At 37.3% G+C, this 16226-nt stretch overlaps 1 protein-coding gene across 1 annotated transcript; it reads right to left on the reverse strand.

Moving 5' to 3' along the window:
• Positions 1-264: 264 nt before the first annotated feature.
• LOC132266659 (dehydrin DHN1-like) lies at positions 265-1322 on the reverse strand. The gene has a single exon (XM_059767592.1). It carries the CDS (start codon positions 1207-1209, stop codon positions 538-540), a length of 672 nt encoding a protein of 223 aa, XP_059623575.1. The 5' UTR covers positions 1210-1322; the 3' UTR covers positions 265-537.
• Positions 1323-16226: the final 14904 nt, after the last annotated feature.

The raw sequence follows: 16226 nt of genomic DNA on the forward strand, positions 1-16226 counted from the left end.
TAGAATGTTGTTACCTCTAGTGGGCCTGGGTATGCTATGGGCTCCAGTTTCTGAAAATGTAATATTTTTTTGGGCCTGGAAAACATGGTTTTTTATGTTTTGGAATGGGCATCTTTTGAGCAATGCAGGATTTCTTTTTGCTGTTTTGTAATGGGCTACTGGCCCAATCTCACTTATTTACCAGAAGAGACAAAAAAACCGTAACAGTGAGATAAAGATAAGAGAAGCAAAGGGAAAGCCCAACTATAAATCACAAAAAAATCGTCTACTTAAAAATACCTCATAACTCACATTTAACACAAGGTGCAGTCGGCTAACACAACTCCAACCCTGCTTATTAATTACACATGCACTTCGTTGCACTTCGTTTGTAAAGTAAACCTTCACACCCTCCAAATACAAACGAAACACACATGTAGCTGTGTACTTTATATGTAACCCAACACACACACACACATGTAGCTGTGTACTTTATATGTAACCCAACACACACACACACATGTATATATAAGCTGGCTACAGCATGCAAGAACACCTCTAGTAATAGTGATTATGGTCCTCATAATGGTCATGGTGTCCACAAAGTTTCTCCTTGATCTTCTCCATGAAACCCTTCTTCCCACGCGTGTGGTGAACCGGGTTGCCATACTCATCAGTTTGGCGAAGGCAAACCGGGTTTCCATACGCATCAGTTTCTAAAACCAGGTCTCCGTGTACATTAGGTTGGCGAACCGGGTACGCAGCTGTGGTACTAGTTGCTCCGGTGCTTGTGCCATAGGCTCCGGTGGCCCCAGTGGTTCCATAGTCTCCCATGGTACCCGTGTAGTGAACCGGGTTGCCATACTCATCAGTTTGGCGAAGGTGAACCGGGTTTCCATACGCATCAGTTTCTAAAACCGGGTCTCCGTGTACATTAGGTTGGCGAACCGGGTACGCACCTGTGGTACCAGTTGCTCTGGTGCCGGTGCCATAGGCTCCGGTGGCCCCAGTGGTTCCATAGTGTCCCATGGTACCTGTGTGGTGAACCGGGTTGCCATACTCATCAGTTTGGCGAAGGCGAACCGGGTTTCCATACGCATCAGTTTGGCGAAGGCGAACCGGGTTTCCATAAGCATCAGTTTGGTGAACTGGGTGTCCATGTACATTAGGTTGGCGAACCCGGTTGGGGTCCGGTTGGTTGCCATAGTACTTGTCTCCGTAATTTGCCATACCTTCAACCCTAAAATTAAACTGAAAAACTCAGCAGAGACTCGGAAAAAAACAATGGTTGAACACAGGTTTATACCTATCCTTCGCTTGGATGGGTGTGTGTATTGTATATATATATGTAGAGCTGTGTTTATGAGGTCGAGTTTATATAGGAAGTCAAAGTGGGTATAGGAAGTCAAGCTGCATGCCACGTCATCGGTACACGTTATGTGAAGATTAGTGACATTGGAGGTTAACGTGGCAGCGTTACTGGAAGGGCACGTGTTATATGGACGAATATGGTGTCGGCAGAGAAGATAAGATGGATTAATTATCTTTTTACTAAAAAATAAATTAAAAAATGAGTAGACGCGCACTCGAAGATAAGTTTTTTTTTTTTTTTTTTTTTTTTCAAGAGATTCGAAATAACTAAGGAAAAAAAAAAAAAAAAAAACTGAAATTGGGGTGGGCGTAAGGACTATCGCGAGCGCTAAAAAAATTTAATGCAAGAAAGTTTACCTGTATGAGTATACGAGTGTATGTGTTAAAAATGTACAAATAATATTGTTTTGGGTGGTCGAACTTTAATAAGGACGTGGATGTATGTGTGTGATTTTCAATGAACAACGGACACTGACACGAAATACGACTACGATATAATACGAATACGGTGATATGATAAATTTAAAAAAAAAACGAAATAGGTACGACAAGAATACGCCTATATATATATATATATATATATATATATTCAAACTATAGAACCTTGCACATTCATTTTCCTAATAACAAATAGGTATATATAAATATAAAATTACAAATAAAATAACAATAAATAACAGGACAAAACAAAACAAAAAACAAAAAATAAATAATTTCATCTTTGTTATAAGAAAAATATATATAAGACAAAACAGAAAATAAATGAAAAATAAAATTGATTTAAATTCCAAACGAAGATATACAGAAGACACATAGTTATAATGGGCTAAATATGTATTTGAATAAACATATATATTTTGTCTTTTCACAAAGTCTTGTTCATATAACTTAAAAAAAAAAAATAATAAATATTTTGTTCATTTATAGAGATAATTGAAGAAGAGGAAAGACTGGGAAAGGAAGTGAGAAAAAATAAATTTACTGTGTAATACTCTGTTGTCTGTAGTTGTTATTTTTATTTTTCAAAATTTTATTTTTAAACTTCTAAAAAATTACATTAGGTACCCCATTTATCTAAAAAAAAAAAATTATAAAATATACCATGCCGTGTCCCAACTGTGTCCGAACTATATCCACCCCGTGTCCTTCACCTCTAACCAAGTGTCGCACCATACCACCAATATCCAGGCATCAACCCCGACCAAAGCTGTTGCCAAACTTGAGTCATTGCAGGGTGCGAAAACTGGACATTACCCATAAAAGACTTGGGCTCAAAACTTTTTCCCCTATCAAATGTCGACAATTCCTCTTTTTTTTTTAATTTATTTTTATTTATTTATTTATTTTTTATTTTGGTTGTGTACAGATACATTCTAACAAGTTGAAAATGAGAAACCTTTCAACAGTGTCTAACTTTTCCAATGAGATGGGGTCCTATTTTAAAGTAATAGCGTGTGTGTTTGTCTAGAAAAGAAAAAAAGCAAACATTTACGTACTTTATAGGATTTGACTTTATAAATTTGCATGTGCCATTATACACAAACATATATTCCCTTTCAGTGCTCTAACCGTCTGTCAATGTCGATCATAAAGTCACTACTTGCATCATGCTGGATGAGGGCTCGACCAAGTTGGTATGAGTGGCTCTTGACCGGCCTTAAAAGAACACGTGTCAGCGAGTAATTATTTCTTTTGACACGTTAGGGTTGGAGGTTACGATTTTACAATTCTGTATTGTATTGATATATATGAGCCCATCTCGGCAATGACTACATGTTAAAAATAAAAGAAAGTATAAAACTCTTTATTGTATTGACATGTATATATGAACGTTTATATAGAAGAAGTTGAAAATTAAGTCATTTACCATATAAGATAATATTATTGACATGTATACATGAACGTTTATATAGAAGAGGTTAAAGATTAAGTCATTTACCATATAAGATAATATTATATATCGTAATGAGAGTAGCTTAAGATAAGTACTATATATTATAGAGTATATTCTAAAAATACATGACAATAATATATTATAGAATATATTCTAACAATTATTATTTATATCTTTTGTTCAAGATTATAAAATTAATGCCCATATTTAATTTGTAAAAATATCACATTTTACATTCTTGCCCACAACCACTTTTTTCTGGATTCAAAAATGTTCATCTCTTTTTCATCACTCTTTAGGGTCTCCACATTTAATATAATCAATTTTATCTAACCCACTCATATTCTCACTTAATTTTTTAAAATACTAACTATATATTCTTGCATCCACTAATATTTTTTAGAATAAAAAAATTAATTTTTCTGTTTATTTAATTTCTAATGGTAATCTACATAACTAAAACGTAAAAAAAATCCAAGTCTCACACTTGCACACACATTGTCGGATAAGACACAAAAAATTAAAATTTTTATATTTATTGTTGTATGTCCTAAAAGACTCGAACAAAATTCTTGGTCCGTCACTGAGTGGAGTAATAATATATAATGGGTATTTTTAAAAATTAGTGAAGCTATTTTTAAAATTTTAAATAAAATTATAGATCATTATATAAATAAAAAATTTCAATGGAGCGAATGCCTAAAATTAAGCTCTTGATAGGCCTGTCCCTGTTCACGACTAGCTAAAGCTTTAGTAGAGAAAATGAGTGGGGAAAAAAAAAATTAAATACAACAGTTTAATTTTGTCCTTGTATGACAAGAGTGACATATAATTGATAGGCGTTGCCACTTCACGTAATATCACAATTGGATTGAAGACTTTCAAGAAGAAAAGGTCTAGCATGAGGGAGAAAAGCCTGTCAGTTTAGACAAGGTGATTGCCTGGGAACCTCACAAGGGCTCAAAATGCATATATATATATATATATATATAATGATAGTGAGATCCCTGGTGGTAGCAGGCAAATCATCCTTGCCTACCAAACAAGACTCTTGCCTACCAAACAATGTTATATTCGGATATAATATAGCATCTTCAAATCGATCCATTTGCCCCTTCCATAGTCCACCATTTTCCTTTTCCTTTTCCACCTCTCATCTCCATGCATGACAACATCGATCAAGTATATCTACCAATGAAGGAATGGAATATATTCGACCCCTTCAAAATGTAGGAGACACAATGTGTAAAAGTTTTTACTTATTTCCTTTGAGATGACCGAACTAGTTGATGGAAGATATAATTTCAACGATTAGGAGAAGTGCTTGAACACTTCAATTATGTTTGAGAGTATTGAATCGAAATCTTACAATTGAAATTAAAAAAAATTTAGTTCAAATTGGTGTGCTGACCAAATTGCACTGAATAAATTCCGCGAACCTTTTACTAGTCCCTCAAATGAGCCAAACCACAACACTCTACATGTGTAAATGAAAAAGAAGTAAGCAAATTGTGGTGCTCCATATAAGTTTTTTTTTTTTTTTTTGGGTATTGTGGTTCTTTCTTAAAGAGAGCAAGCAAAGAGAGTTGTGAAGCAGAAGGAAGAAATTAAATTAAAAATATATATAGATAAGAAATGTCAAGAGAAAGAGAGCACTAGAAAGATTAAAAATAAATAAATAATAAAATAAAATAAAATATTGGGGCTAAAGATTAAATGGTTACTTTCTTTTAAAAAAAAAAAAAAAAAAAAAAAAAAAAAAGGAGAAAATTAAGTACATGTCCACGTTGAACCATGTAAATCTGTCCCTAACCACATCACTTTTTCTTCGTCCAAGTGGCACATTCAAATTAAAGGTTGGATCCATGTTGGACTAATAGTGAGTGGGTGTGACTGGCCAAGGAAAAATAAAAATAAAAATAATTAACTTATTGGTTTGACTTATTAATTTTGCATGTGTCCTTTTACACAAATATTCCCTCTGTCTCTGAAAAAAAATGTCATTCTTTCTTTATGGTCTGTCTCAAAATAGTTGTCACTTTTCTTTTTAAAATAACATATTTTACATATTTTCATATATGTCTTTGGAGTTTAAAATTTCAAACTTCAATATTTAAAATTTGAAAAAAACAAATTAATAATTTTTCAGGAAGACAAGGCATATCCCACATATTCCCTTAAAAATTCCTACTCCCCAAAAGCGACATTTAAATTAGGACAGAAGGAGTATATTCTTTTTAGGGACTAGTGTGTGGTTTGCTCCAATCCTGAGCTTTCCATGTGAATGTCGATCGCGTCCTGAGGATGAGAGCTCGACCAAGTTGGTATGAGTGGCTCATGACCGGCCTTAACGGATTTGATACTCTCACTACTTGCAACATTGCATGTTCACAATTTATTTGTACTGTTTACTATTAGTTATCTGTCTCAGCTTAATTCACTTGCTAAAGTGAGACATGCACATGCATGTCGCCCAATTCATTCAAAATAGTACAATCACGGACCCGTTTGCTAAAAAATATAATTAAAATATTATACCAAGTTTTTATTTAAATTAAGATAATAATAGTAATTTGCTATTACATGTACCCGTTACAATAGACAAATAAGTAAGTAATGCACTAAATCAGAGGCAACTAAAAGTTATAACTTAATAATATATCTTCTATCTTTGAATGAAATTCTGCTATTCCTTCGTTATAAGAAGAGAAGACATTGTTGAAGAACATGGAATCATGTTAACTCTAAAGCCGTGAGCTATCCTGAACTATGAACCAAAAACCTTCCACCCGTAACCCCATCCTGAACCACCTAAAACCACCGTTCTCACCATCTTAGCTTCAGCCTCCACACACCACCCAAACCAGCAACCACCCACAGGAAACCACCACTTTACCCTCTAAAACCTCATCCTCATGGACACAAAAGAAACCCACATCAAACAACTAGTTTATCCCATCCCAACCATGCTCAAGGCAAACAACCGATAGCCACACAGTTGAAGAAGATTAGATCATCTCTTCAGGCTGACAAGGTTCGCAACCCCAGCAGCAAGATCATCAAGGAGGTGGACTACCTTGCTGAAGGATTAGATGTTGAAATTATGGATACCTCAAAGTTCAATCTCATCAATGAGGTGGCTATTGTCACGGGCTTAGAGTTTCAGCACCACTCTAGCTGCTCCCGTGCGGCACCAAGACGTTGCTTTCACTCTCGCAAGTACTTGGTCAGCCTAACTCCCGTGCACACCTTAGCCAACACACTCCCCTCGTGCGCTTACTAGTGTTGTAGTTGCCCTTGCCCTCTCCTCACTTGGCTTGCACACTCACACACACTAAGGCACTTAAGTTGGCAAGGAAAGAACACTTCTATTACTTCAAAGAATGCTTTGTACAAGGCTAGCACTCAAGCTCTCTACAAGGCTCTCAAGACTCACTCTAGGAATTGTTGCCTACAAAATGAAGTCCTACCTCTATTTATAGGCATCCCCATCCCCAATGGACGGCTAGGATGCATTTTAACCGATGGTGGAGATCGATTCTCTAGAATCTTCTCCCACCTTCTTCACACTTCCATACTTATCCATAAATATCTACAACATTCTAGAATTCTCCATACTACTCCACACAACTCTGGAGAACTCTAGAACCTTCCACACATTTCTACATATTTCTACACATATCTAGAATCTTCCACACAACTCTAGACTACTCCGGAAGACTCTAGAAACTCCACTTGCCATGCAGTTGTCATGCAGCGTCCTCCTCAGCGTCTACGTGTCGCCTGCGTGGCACAACCTCCATAGGCGGGGCGTGACATTCTCCCCCACCCATTTCCGTGACGCCCTCATCACGGTTTCTTCAGCTGACCCAGCCTCTCGCAGGTCATCAGCACTTGCGCATATGTCCTTGGCCCAAACGTACGAGCGCCCTTTGGGAGATGTGAAGTCCTCACGAGCTCCATCGTGTTGACTGCCACCTTTGGACTCTCCTTCCTGCCTACGAGCGGCACCATGCATGCGGCCTTGCCTTCCTCGCCTCCAAGTATCATCAACGCACCAAGGCATGGTAGTGGCGCGGCGTTGTTTCTGTCCATGAACTCCAGCCCGAGCACCATGTCGTGGTCGTCCATCTCCGCAACCTGGAAGTCGGCCTTGCCCTTCCATCCTTGCATGCATAGTTCCACCTCCTTGCACACTCTACTCACGTGTGCCTCCTCGGAATTGACGGCCTTGATCCAGCCCTCCGTCTTGCGCATCTCCAAGCCAAGTCGTTGCACCTCCTCTAGGGTAATGAAGTTGTGTGTGGCGCCCGTGTCCACCAACGCTTGCACGGCTTTGCCACCAACCTGCGCATTCACATAGCGCACCCCAGCTACCTTATTTACCTTGCTCTTCTTCTTGGTGTCATGCGCTATGCTCCTCAGCATCTGCATAGCCCCCATACACCTATCTTCATCGCTGCCCGCATCGTCCACCCTGCCTTTGCCCTTATCCTTCACAAGGGCGCTCATGGTTTTCTTGTTGGGGCAGTGTCGCAATATGTGCGGCCCTTCGCACAAGTAGCACTTCGGCTCCCACTTGCCCTTATCGCGGCGCTCCCCTTTTGCACTAGCCTTAGACCTCTCTCCATGGTCCTTGCCCTTATCATGGCGTGGGCGTCTCTCTTCATCGCTGTGTTCATCATCACTTGACTTGGGCGAGCCCCTTTTCTTGAAGCGACGGTCTCCCCCACCTTTGCCGTGGTCCCTCCTGGGAGACGTAGCCCTCTTGTCATCGCGCCTAAAGTCTTCAAGGCGTTCCGCTATAGCCATTGCGGATGCCAAGTCTCTAGGCTCCCTCCTCCTTAGCTCCGTGGCCACACACGTTGCCGCTCCGGCATCTCTGGGATCTCCAGCATCAAGTTGGAGTACTCCTTCACATACTCCCTTATGCTGCCCTTCTGCTTCAGGCGCCTTAGGTTGATCATGGCGAGGTCCTCAACGCACTCAGGGTAGAACTGCCTCTTGAGCTGCCTCTTAAACTCCTCCCATGTATCAACTGCTCTTGCGCCCCTACCGGTGAAGCGCTGTCTCCACCATAGAGCGGCAGTGTCCGTGAGGTACATAGTGCCTGTCTGCACCTTCTCCTCGTCATCCTCGATCTCCATGCACTCGAAGTACCGCTCCATGTGCCAGAAGAAGTTGTCAATCTGGCGCGCATTCCTTGCCCCATCGTACTCTTTGGGCTCCGGCGCCTTCTTCTTCCTGGGCTTCACCACGACCTTGCGCGCCTGGGAGAACTCCTTCTTACACTCGGCAATCTCCATGCGCAAGTCGTCTACCCGATCATGCAAGTCCCTTTCTTTCTCTTGCGCCTTGTTGGCGATGCCATCAATCAGCTCGTAGAGCTCCGTCATTCTTCTCTCGAGCCTATTAAACTTGGTCTCCTTGTAGACCAAGTGTGTGGCAAGCTTCTCCTCCAAGCTCTGCTCTAAGATGTGGACTTGGTGGTCTCCTCCGCTAGCCATGTCTACTCCAACAAAGCTCCCTTGGCGAACCTGCTCTGATACCAACTGTCACGGGCTTAGAGTTTCAGCACCACTCTAGCTGCTCCCGTGCGGCACCAAGACGTTGCTTTCACTCTCGCAAGTACTTGGTCAGCCTAACTCCCGTGCACACCTTAGCCAACACACTCCCCTCGTGCGCTTACTAGTGTTGTAGTTGCCCTTGCCCTCTCCTCACTTGGCTTGCACACTCACACACACTAAGGCACTTAAGTTGGCAAGGAAAGAACACTTCTATTACTTCAAAGAATGCTTTGTACAAGGCTAGCACTCAAGCTCTCTACAAGGCTCTCAAGACTCACTCTAGGAATTGTTGCCTACAAAATGAAGTCCTACCTCTATTTATAGGCATCCCCATCCCCAATGGACGGCTAGGATGCATTTTAACCGATGGTGGAGATCGATTCTCTAGAATCTTCTCCCACCTTCTTCACACTTCCATACTTATCCATAAATATCTACAACATTCTAGAATTCTCCATACTACTCCACACAACTCTGGAGAACTCTAGAACCTTCCACACACTTCTACATATTTCTACACATATCTAGAATCTTCCACACAACTCTAGACTACTCCGGAAGACTCTAGAAACTCCACTTGCCATGCAGTTGTCATGCAGCGTCCTCCTCAGCGTCTACGTGTCGCCTGCGTGGCACAACCTCCATAGGCGGGGCGTGACACTATGCTCAGGGCTCTACTAATGTCTAAGGAAGATGAATTAGGAGCTGCACTGGACCATATCAAGAAGCTTAGGGCCTGTTTGGGAAGTGTTATATTTTGTAGAGTTTTGTTTTAGTGTAGAACAGAACAAGTGTTTTGTAATGTGGTGTTCTAAAATGAGAACAAAACATGTTTGGTGACGAAAATTTGCGGTGAGAATTTTGGAACAGAAACATGATAAAACATGTTTGACAAGGTATTTCGTTTCAAGAAATATGTGAACAAAACATGTTTGGCGGAGTGAAAGTGTAATAAAAATCAGTAAAACAAAAACATGAAATATTGTTAGTAAATATTGTTTTTAAATAATGTTTTTATCAATACATTATTTATAACTTTGTTAAATATAAAGTAAAATTTAATTATTGTATAATTTTAGTATACAATTGATATAACTTTTAATATATATATTATTAAAAGTTCATGTTAGTTTATTAAGTAATCTATAAAAACCAATCAATACAAGAAAAAATGGCTTCTACGAAGGGCCAAAAGCGCCGTGGAATCTTATTCACAGCGCATTATATGCTTTCGTGTATGAGGGTTCCGTAAATACTTAATTTTTTTACGGGAAAAAATCTATTTCGTAAAAAAATAATAGATTTGCTGCAGAAAATAATTTTGTTTATATATTAAATTTATTTACAATATGGATATTTTCCCGTTAATAATTAACTTACGAGGCACCGGTGCATGCTGTAGAAAAGTTTTCTACGGCAAATTGTAACTACTCGTAAATAAAGTTTTCTACGGCGAGTTGTAACTACCCGTAAATAATCTCACGAGGCACTGACCGTAGAAAATTTTTCTACGGCGAGTTGTAACTACCCGTAAATGATCTCACGAGGCACTGACGCATGCTGTAGAAAAGTTTTCTACGACGAGTTGTAACTACCCGTAAATAATCTAACTAGGCATTGAACATGCCGTAGAAAAGTTTTCTGTGGCGAATTTTAGCTACTCATAAATAATATAAACCGTTCTCACGAGTTGCCATGTATGCCGTAGAAAAGTTATTTACGAGGATTTTCACTAATATACGGCCTTTTATTTACGGGGTTTCAAGCTCCCCATAAATAAAATATATACATTTTTTTATTATTATAAATAAATCACCCTTAATTAATGCCAGTTAATCTATCATCCATAACCTGTAATTCACATCACTTTCAGCTATAATTGAATTCAAAAAACATATCCTATTAAACATATCAAAAAAGTTAAAATTAAAAACATTTTTACAATTCATCATTTATTAATGTGCCAAAATAATTCAACATTTACCAATGTTGCAAAACAGGAAGTAAATCCATTTGTGAAGAAAATCATCAATTTCCTAACATTTCTGTCGAAAAATTGATAAACCTTCTAGCACTTGAGTTTCAGTCTGCATTTGTCAAAAAATCACTTCACTGTACAAAATCCAAGAAAGTAACTGCAAAATCCACGGTACAAAATCCAAGGAAGTAGCTGTATCACACAAATCTCAAATTCAGAATATTAATAAAAAAGGAAAAGAACAAGATTATCATTTATGAATCAAACACAAACATTTTGCTAAGAATTTCTTCCTCAGATCTACCAAAAATATTTCAAGCAGATAATTTTCTTTAATTAAATACTAGATTTTTTGGGGGTTATCAAATTGTTCACTAGAGTCTTTGAACACTGATTGCTTCAACAATCTTAGTCTTTCTGGATTTATAATGGAAATCGAGGGATGATTTTTTAAAAATAAATAATAAAAAGGAGGAAGGAAAACACAGAATCTTTGAACACTGATTGATTCAACATTCTTAGTCTTTCTGGATCTGTAGTGGAAATGGAGGGATGATTCTATAAAAAAATTAAAAAAAAAATAAAAAAGAGGTAGGAAAACACAGAATTACTGAAAAAGTAAACTGAACAGCAAAAATGAAGTGCAACAACTGAATTACTGATTGAACTGGAAAAATTAGAAGGATAAAGGGTTATAGATACATGAAATTAAAAGCATTAAACTAGATTAGGGTCACAATGAAATATTTAGGAATACTGAAAAAGATGACTGGACTTAGTGGTATGGTTGTGGTTGTGGGTGGTGGTTTTGAGAAACTAGCTATCTGTCAATTGACTCAGTTTGTTTCTTTCTAATTTTATCTAACTGATATTACTTGTTTTCTGTTTCTTTAATATATGCTTGGGCAACCAAGATTAAGAAAACAAGTTTAAGTCTGAGAATAACAACTTTCTGTAAATAATTTCAAAAGTTAGCTTTCTATCCATCCACTCCACCCTACATACACTGGTGAATGACCTTAATGGCCGTGTTCTAACCATTTGGAACTGAGAGTTCAAATTTTCTTCCATTTCTTTTGGGATTATTTGGTGCTTATTTTTCTATTTCTTATATGGGGACTAGATGCAGATCTTTAAATACTTACTTTTTTCAGTGGGAAATGTGTGTCTTGTTTTGTCCCTCTTGTTTCCTTTAGCCTTAGAAAGTATTAGTAACGGTAGTGGTAAGTTGTGAGTCAAGGACTCATGAATTTACGCATTTTGTTATAAAATCGTGGTGGTAGAGAACATATAGTCATAAGCACACATTAGAGGATGTTGTTAGGTAAAATAGGGATTGATATCTTCTTTAGTATGAAATTTCCATAAACCATATAGAAGATCAAGATCATTACAAGTTCCTCGGTGATGCATACGACAATTGCGAGGGCTGCTTGTCCAACCCTTTTAGCAAAACTTTTGATTGCCACATTAAATGATACCACAAGTTATTAGCAAGACGATATCGAACTGTAGGTCAAGGGTAACAGCAAAATCTCATACAGTTTTGTGGCAACTTATGAAACTTATAAATGGGAAAGAAAAATTGATACATTTATATGGATTCAACTAGTGTCACTGAGTCTCTGACTATAATGCAAAAAAACTACTCTTATGAAATAAGGGGATCTAATCAGATCTCTTACACTTTATATTGCACAATTATCTAGAAGAACAGTTTTGAAATGTATACATTATTCCTGGGACTGGATTGATTCCTCAGTTCAGCAAAACAAAGAAAGGAGGACAGGAATTACCATTCATGTCATTGAAGGTTGCATTATTTTGTGCAAGGCAACCATGTTCTAGTGGGAGGACCTAGATTAAAGGTGACAAATATTGTGTCGATGTATTCAAGTGATAACAATATTGTAAAAGGTAATCAATTGATTTCTGGTATGTTATGATAATGATTATAATAGTTGTTTTGCTTTGATTTCGAATTATTCCCTCTATATTGGAAAAAGAAATAGAAGGATAAAAATTTCTTATACTCTTTCTTAGATATTCAATTGGTAACTTATAGCCCTCTCTGAAGGCGAGGGAACAAAACACCATGAATACAAAACACCCAGTAATATTTTTAGTATTTTCTTAAGGGTTAGCCCTCTTTGAAGTATTACTTCCGGTAATACTTCTAGTAATTTTGTTTCCACGAAATTTAAAGAAAACTACAATGATGATACACTAGTATGCTTTTATTAAGTTCTTGTTTGTTGGATGCAGGTGTAATACCCCTAATTTAAAAGGGATAAAAATTGAAATTTAAATGTTATTTTATGTGCATTTTTATTTTGTGGTTAAGTGTTTATGTGTCAAATTATTTATTTGTGTTTATTATTTGATTTATTTGAATTATTTGCATTAATTGAATTAATTGCATTATAGTGATTTAATTGAAATTGTTTGTTTGCATTTATTGACTTATTGGAATTCTTATGTGAATTAAACTACGTGAGTTTTTAAATATATTAAGTTATTTTTACTTACAAGTTTTGGGACGTCATCTGGTGTAGCCGACATAGAATTTAATCGTAAGCTTTATTATGGGCCGACTAGGATTAAGTTTAGGGCTCTGTCTCTATTATGACAAGGATTAGGGTTTTGGTATTAAGCCTATCAATATACCATTATGCTTTAAGCTTAGGGTTTACGATATATCACATAGCATACACGTAGAGTTGTGTTGTAAAAACAGAGGGTAGAGGAACAGAGCATTGTAAGGATTGTCAAGAAGGAAATTAGAGAGGACCTAGGGAGAGTTATGGTGGATTAAAACAAAACCATGGGAGGCTTGAGGGTAGTCAGTGTTTGCCAGAAATTAGGAAGACGGCGACAAAGTTTTGAGACCAAAACTGCAGGCAAGTTCTTCTCTTTCTCCTTCCCTTTGGCTTGTGTTCTGTGCACCTAGATAGTCTCTAGGGTTTAATTTAATGTTAATTGGAAATTATATGTTTAGTACATGTTATATCAAAGATCTGTAGGTGTTGATATCAATTCTGTAAAACAAAATTTATGCATGCTTTCGTTTCAGCATTCTGTTCTTAAAGTATGTTAAGTTAGTTGCAATTTTAGCCTCTGTAATTGTTTCCAACTACTGTAGATAGGCCATTGGAATGATACTAGGTATTTATAAGACTAGTAAGTTCAGTATTTAAAAGAAACAGAGGAACTGGAATGACCGGAGGTGGAGCAGATAGGCTGAAACGGAGCAAAACGGGGACGGAGGCTCTCAAAGGAGGTGAGAGCCGACTCCATGGATTTGGGAGCCGGCTCCCATTTTTACGAACTTTTTGCTACTATTTGGGCACTTGGGGTTCTTGAAAAATTCTAGAACTTTAATGGGGGTTTAAATAATTAATTTAACATGTAATTAAGATCTTAAATTGCATAAACTACCCTCGTTGTAATAATGGAATTAACAGTGCGCTAATTAACAATTTTGCGTACGGTTAACGGCTGGAAGGAAATAAATTGTTTAATTTTAATTTGACAATTTAAGGCGTTATATATGTTCTAAATTAAATTTTAGATGCATGAGGGAGTCTTTTAATTAATAAATTGGACTCGTAGCATAGTTTGTGGCTGGGTGCTTAAACAACAAAACAATATACAAGTATGTAACCTAGCTTGCTATTAACGGATAAAAGGAACTGAATTGCTAGAATTAATTTTTAGCAAATTCTTGGATAATATTATGATTTTAAATCTTATTTGAATGCATGATAGAATATTTGATTTATTAAAACTAATTTATTCATGCTTTGGATGCTTGTTGATGAACCGTTAAATAATACATGGTTTAACGTTTGGATTTAAATTGCTGAAATAATAAATATTCTTCTGCAATTGTTTGGAATGATTTCGGATTGTAAATTACTAACATGTATTTATATGTTGTAATTTACATGGTTTTGGATTTTAAATTGCTGAAACTTAAAACATTTTTCTACAAGGATATGGATATTTGGTTTTGGACTATAAATTACGTGCTTAGTATTTATATGTTGTAATTTATATGGATATGGAGGATTGTATGCACCGGTATGGGACGGTGGCATACTAGGTATGGTTTAGCTCAAAACGCTAAATCCTACCTTATGGATTTTAATTAGTGAACAGTTTTATCTGTTTTATCAATTATATGGATTTTGTGGATTGTATGTACCGGTATGGGACGGTGTCATACTAGGGACCGACTGATTCAAAATACTCAGTCCTACCTATTTTGGAATAAGGGTACGAATTATAAAAACATAAGTCTCCTTATATTTAAGTCTGTGCAGTTGAATAAGCTGAACGACTTACTGGATCTCTTATATAAGTCCGTGCTGCTGAATAAGCTGAACGACTTATTGGATTTCTTATGGATGGATATGAACGGATTTTAAATATATGGTTATGGTACCATGAGATGAGCTTGAGTTTCAGACTCGTCGGTTAGGATGCGTATATGCAGTGGATGCGTAGCCGGCTATAGTAGGATAAGGTGTACCCTGTTAGGTCTAGGTACTCATGCCCACCTTTGGGTGCGTTTTCACATGTTACCTTCTATTCAGGTTGAGTCACCTACTGTAGTTCAGTGAATGTCCCTTCGTGTGGATATATATATATATATATATATATATATATATGTATGGACTAGATAGCTATTGTTGAGATATCTAGGGTGTATCTGCGTATTGGGTCACTGTTTGGGTTGCAGTTAGAGAAGAATTTGTATGTGGGCCTGACCCACTCTTATTTTTACAGGTGTTCGTTAGTTCCAGTCTTAGAGCTGGATCGTGCTGAGCAGATACAGGCATTCACTTCACCAATGCTGTAGGATTTTGTTTCATGTTTTAGGCTTTGGTTTTTTTTTTTTTTTTTTCAGTCATTTGAGTTCAGTGGGATATTTTAAGGGTCCACTAGATGGATTCCCGAGTTGTATAATTTGGAGAACGATTTGTATTCGTGAAGGATCAGTTGTAATAGAATAGTTTTATTTATCAATAAAATTTTATTCTGAGGTTTCAGTTTTTGGATTATCATTGTAGTTTCTTTTCCGCAATTTATTTATTCCTGTTTTCTTAATTGTATTCTGTGTTCGTTAACTGCTAATTGGTTTGATATCCTTGGGTAATCGGGCGTGGGCCTGGCCAACCCACATCCGGAGATCCGGGGGTATCACAGTTGTTATCAGAGCACTCCAGGTTCTAATGTCCTTAGGAGTGTCTTTCGTTACAGGACTTCCGCGTTGCGTCTCTCTAAAACTTAGAGCCATAATAAGAATCGTTGTACTCTATTTACGGTTCGTTAGGAGGAGCTGATGTCAATTATATTCTGTAGATACAGAATGGTTGACACTAGGAGGGAGGATTGGGTCCAAGGCGAAAGCGATAGAGACCCAAAGGAGTAA

Source organism: Cornus florida, unplaced genomic scaffold (genome assembly GCF_030987335.1).
Source record: "Cornus florida cultivar Cherokee Brave unplaced genomic scaffold, ASM3098733v1 CherokeeBrave_3.0.0_Hap2_Chr07, whole genome shotgun sequence".
Taxonomy (NCBI): domain Eukaryota; kingdom Viridiplantae; phylum Streptophyta; class Magnoliopsida; order Cornales; family Cornaceae; genus Cornus; species Cornus florida.

Bases quoted from the DNA above. Each gene is read 5' to 3' on its own strand.
- LOC132266659 (XM_059767592.1), bottom strand. From the start codon at position 1,209: ATGGCAAATTACGGAGACAAGTACTATGGCAACCAACCGGACCCCAAC.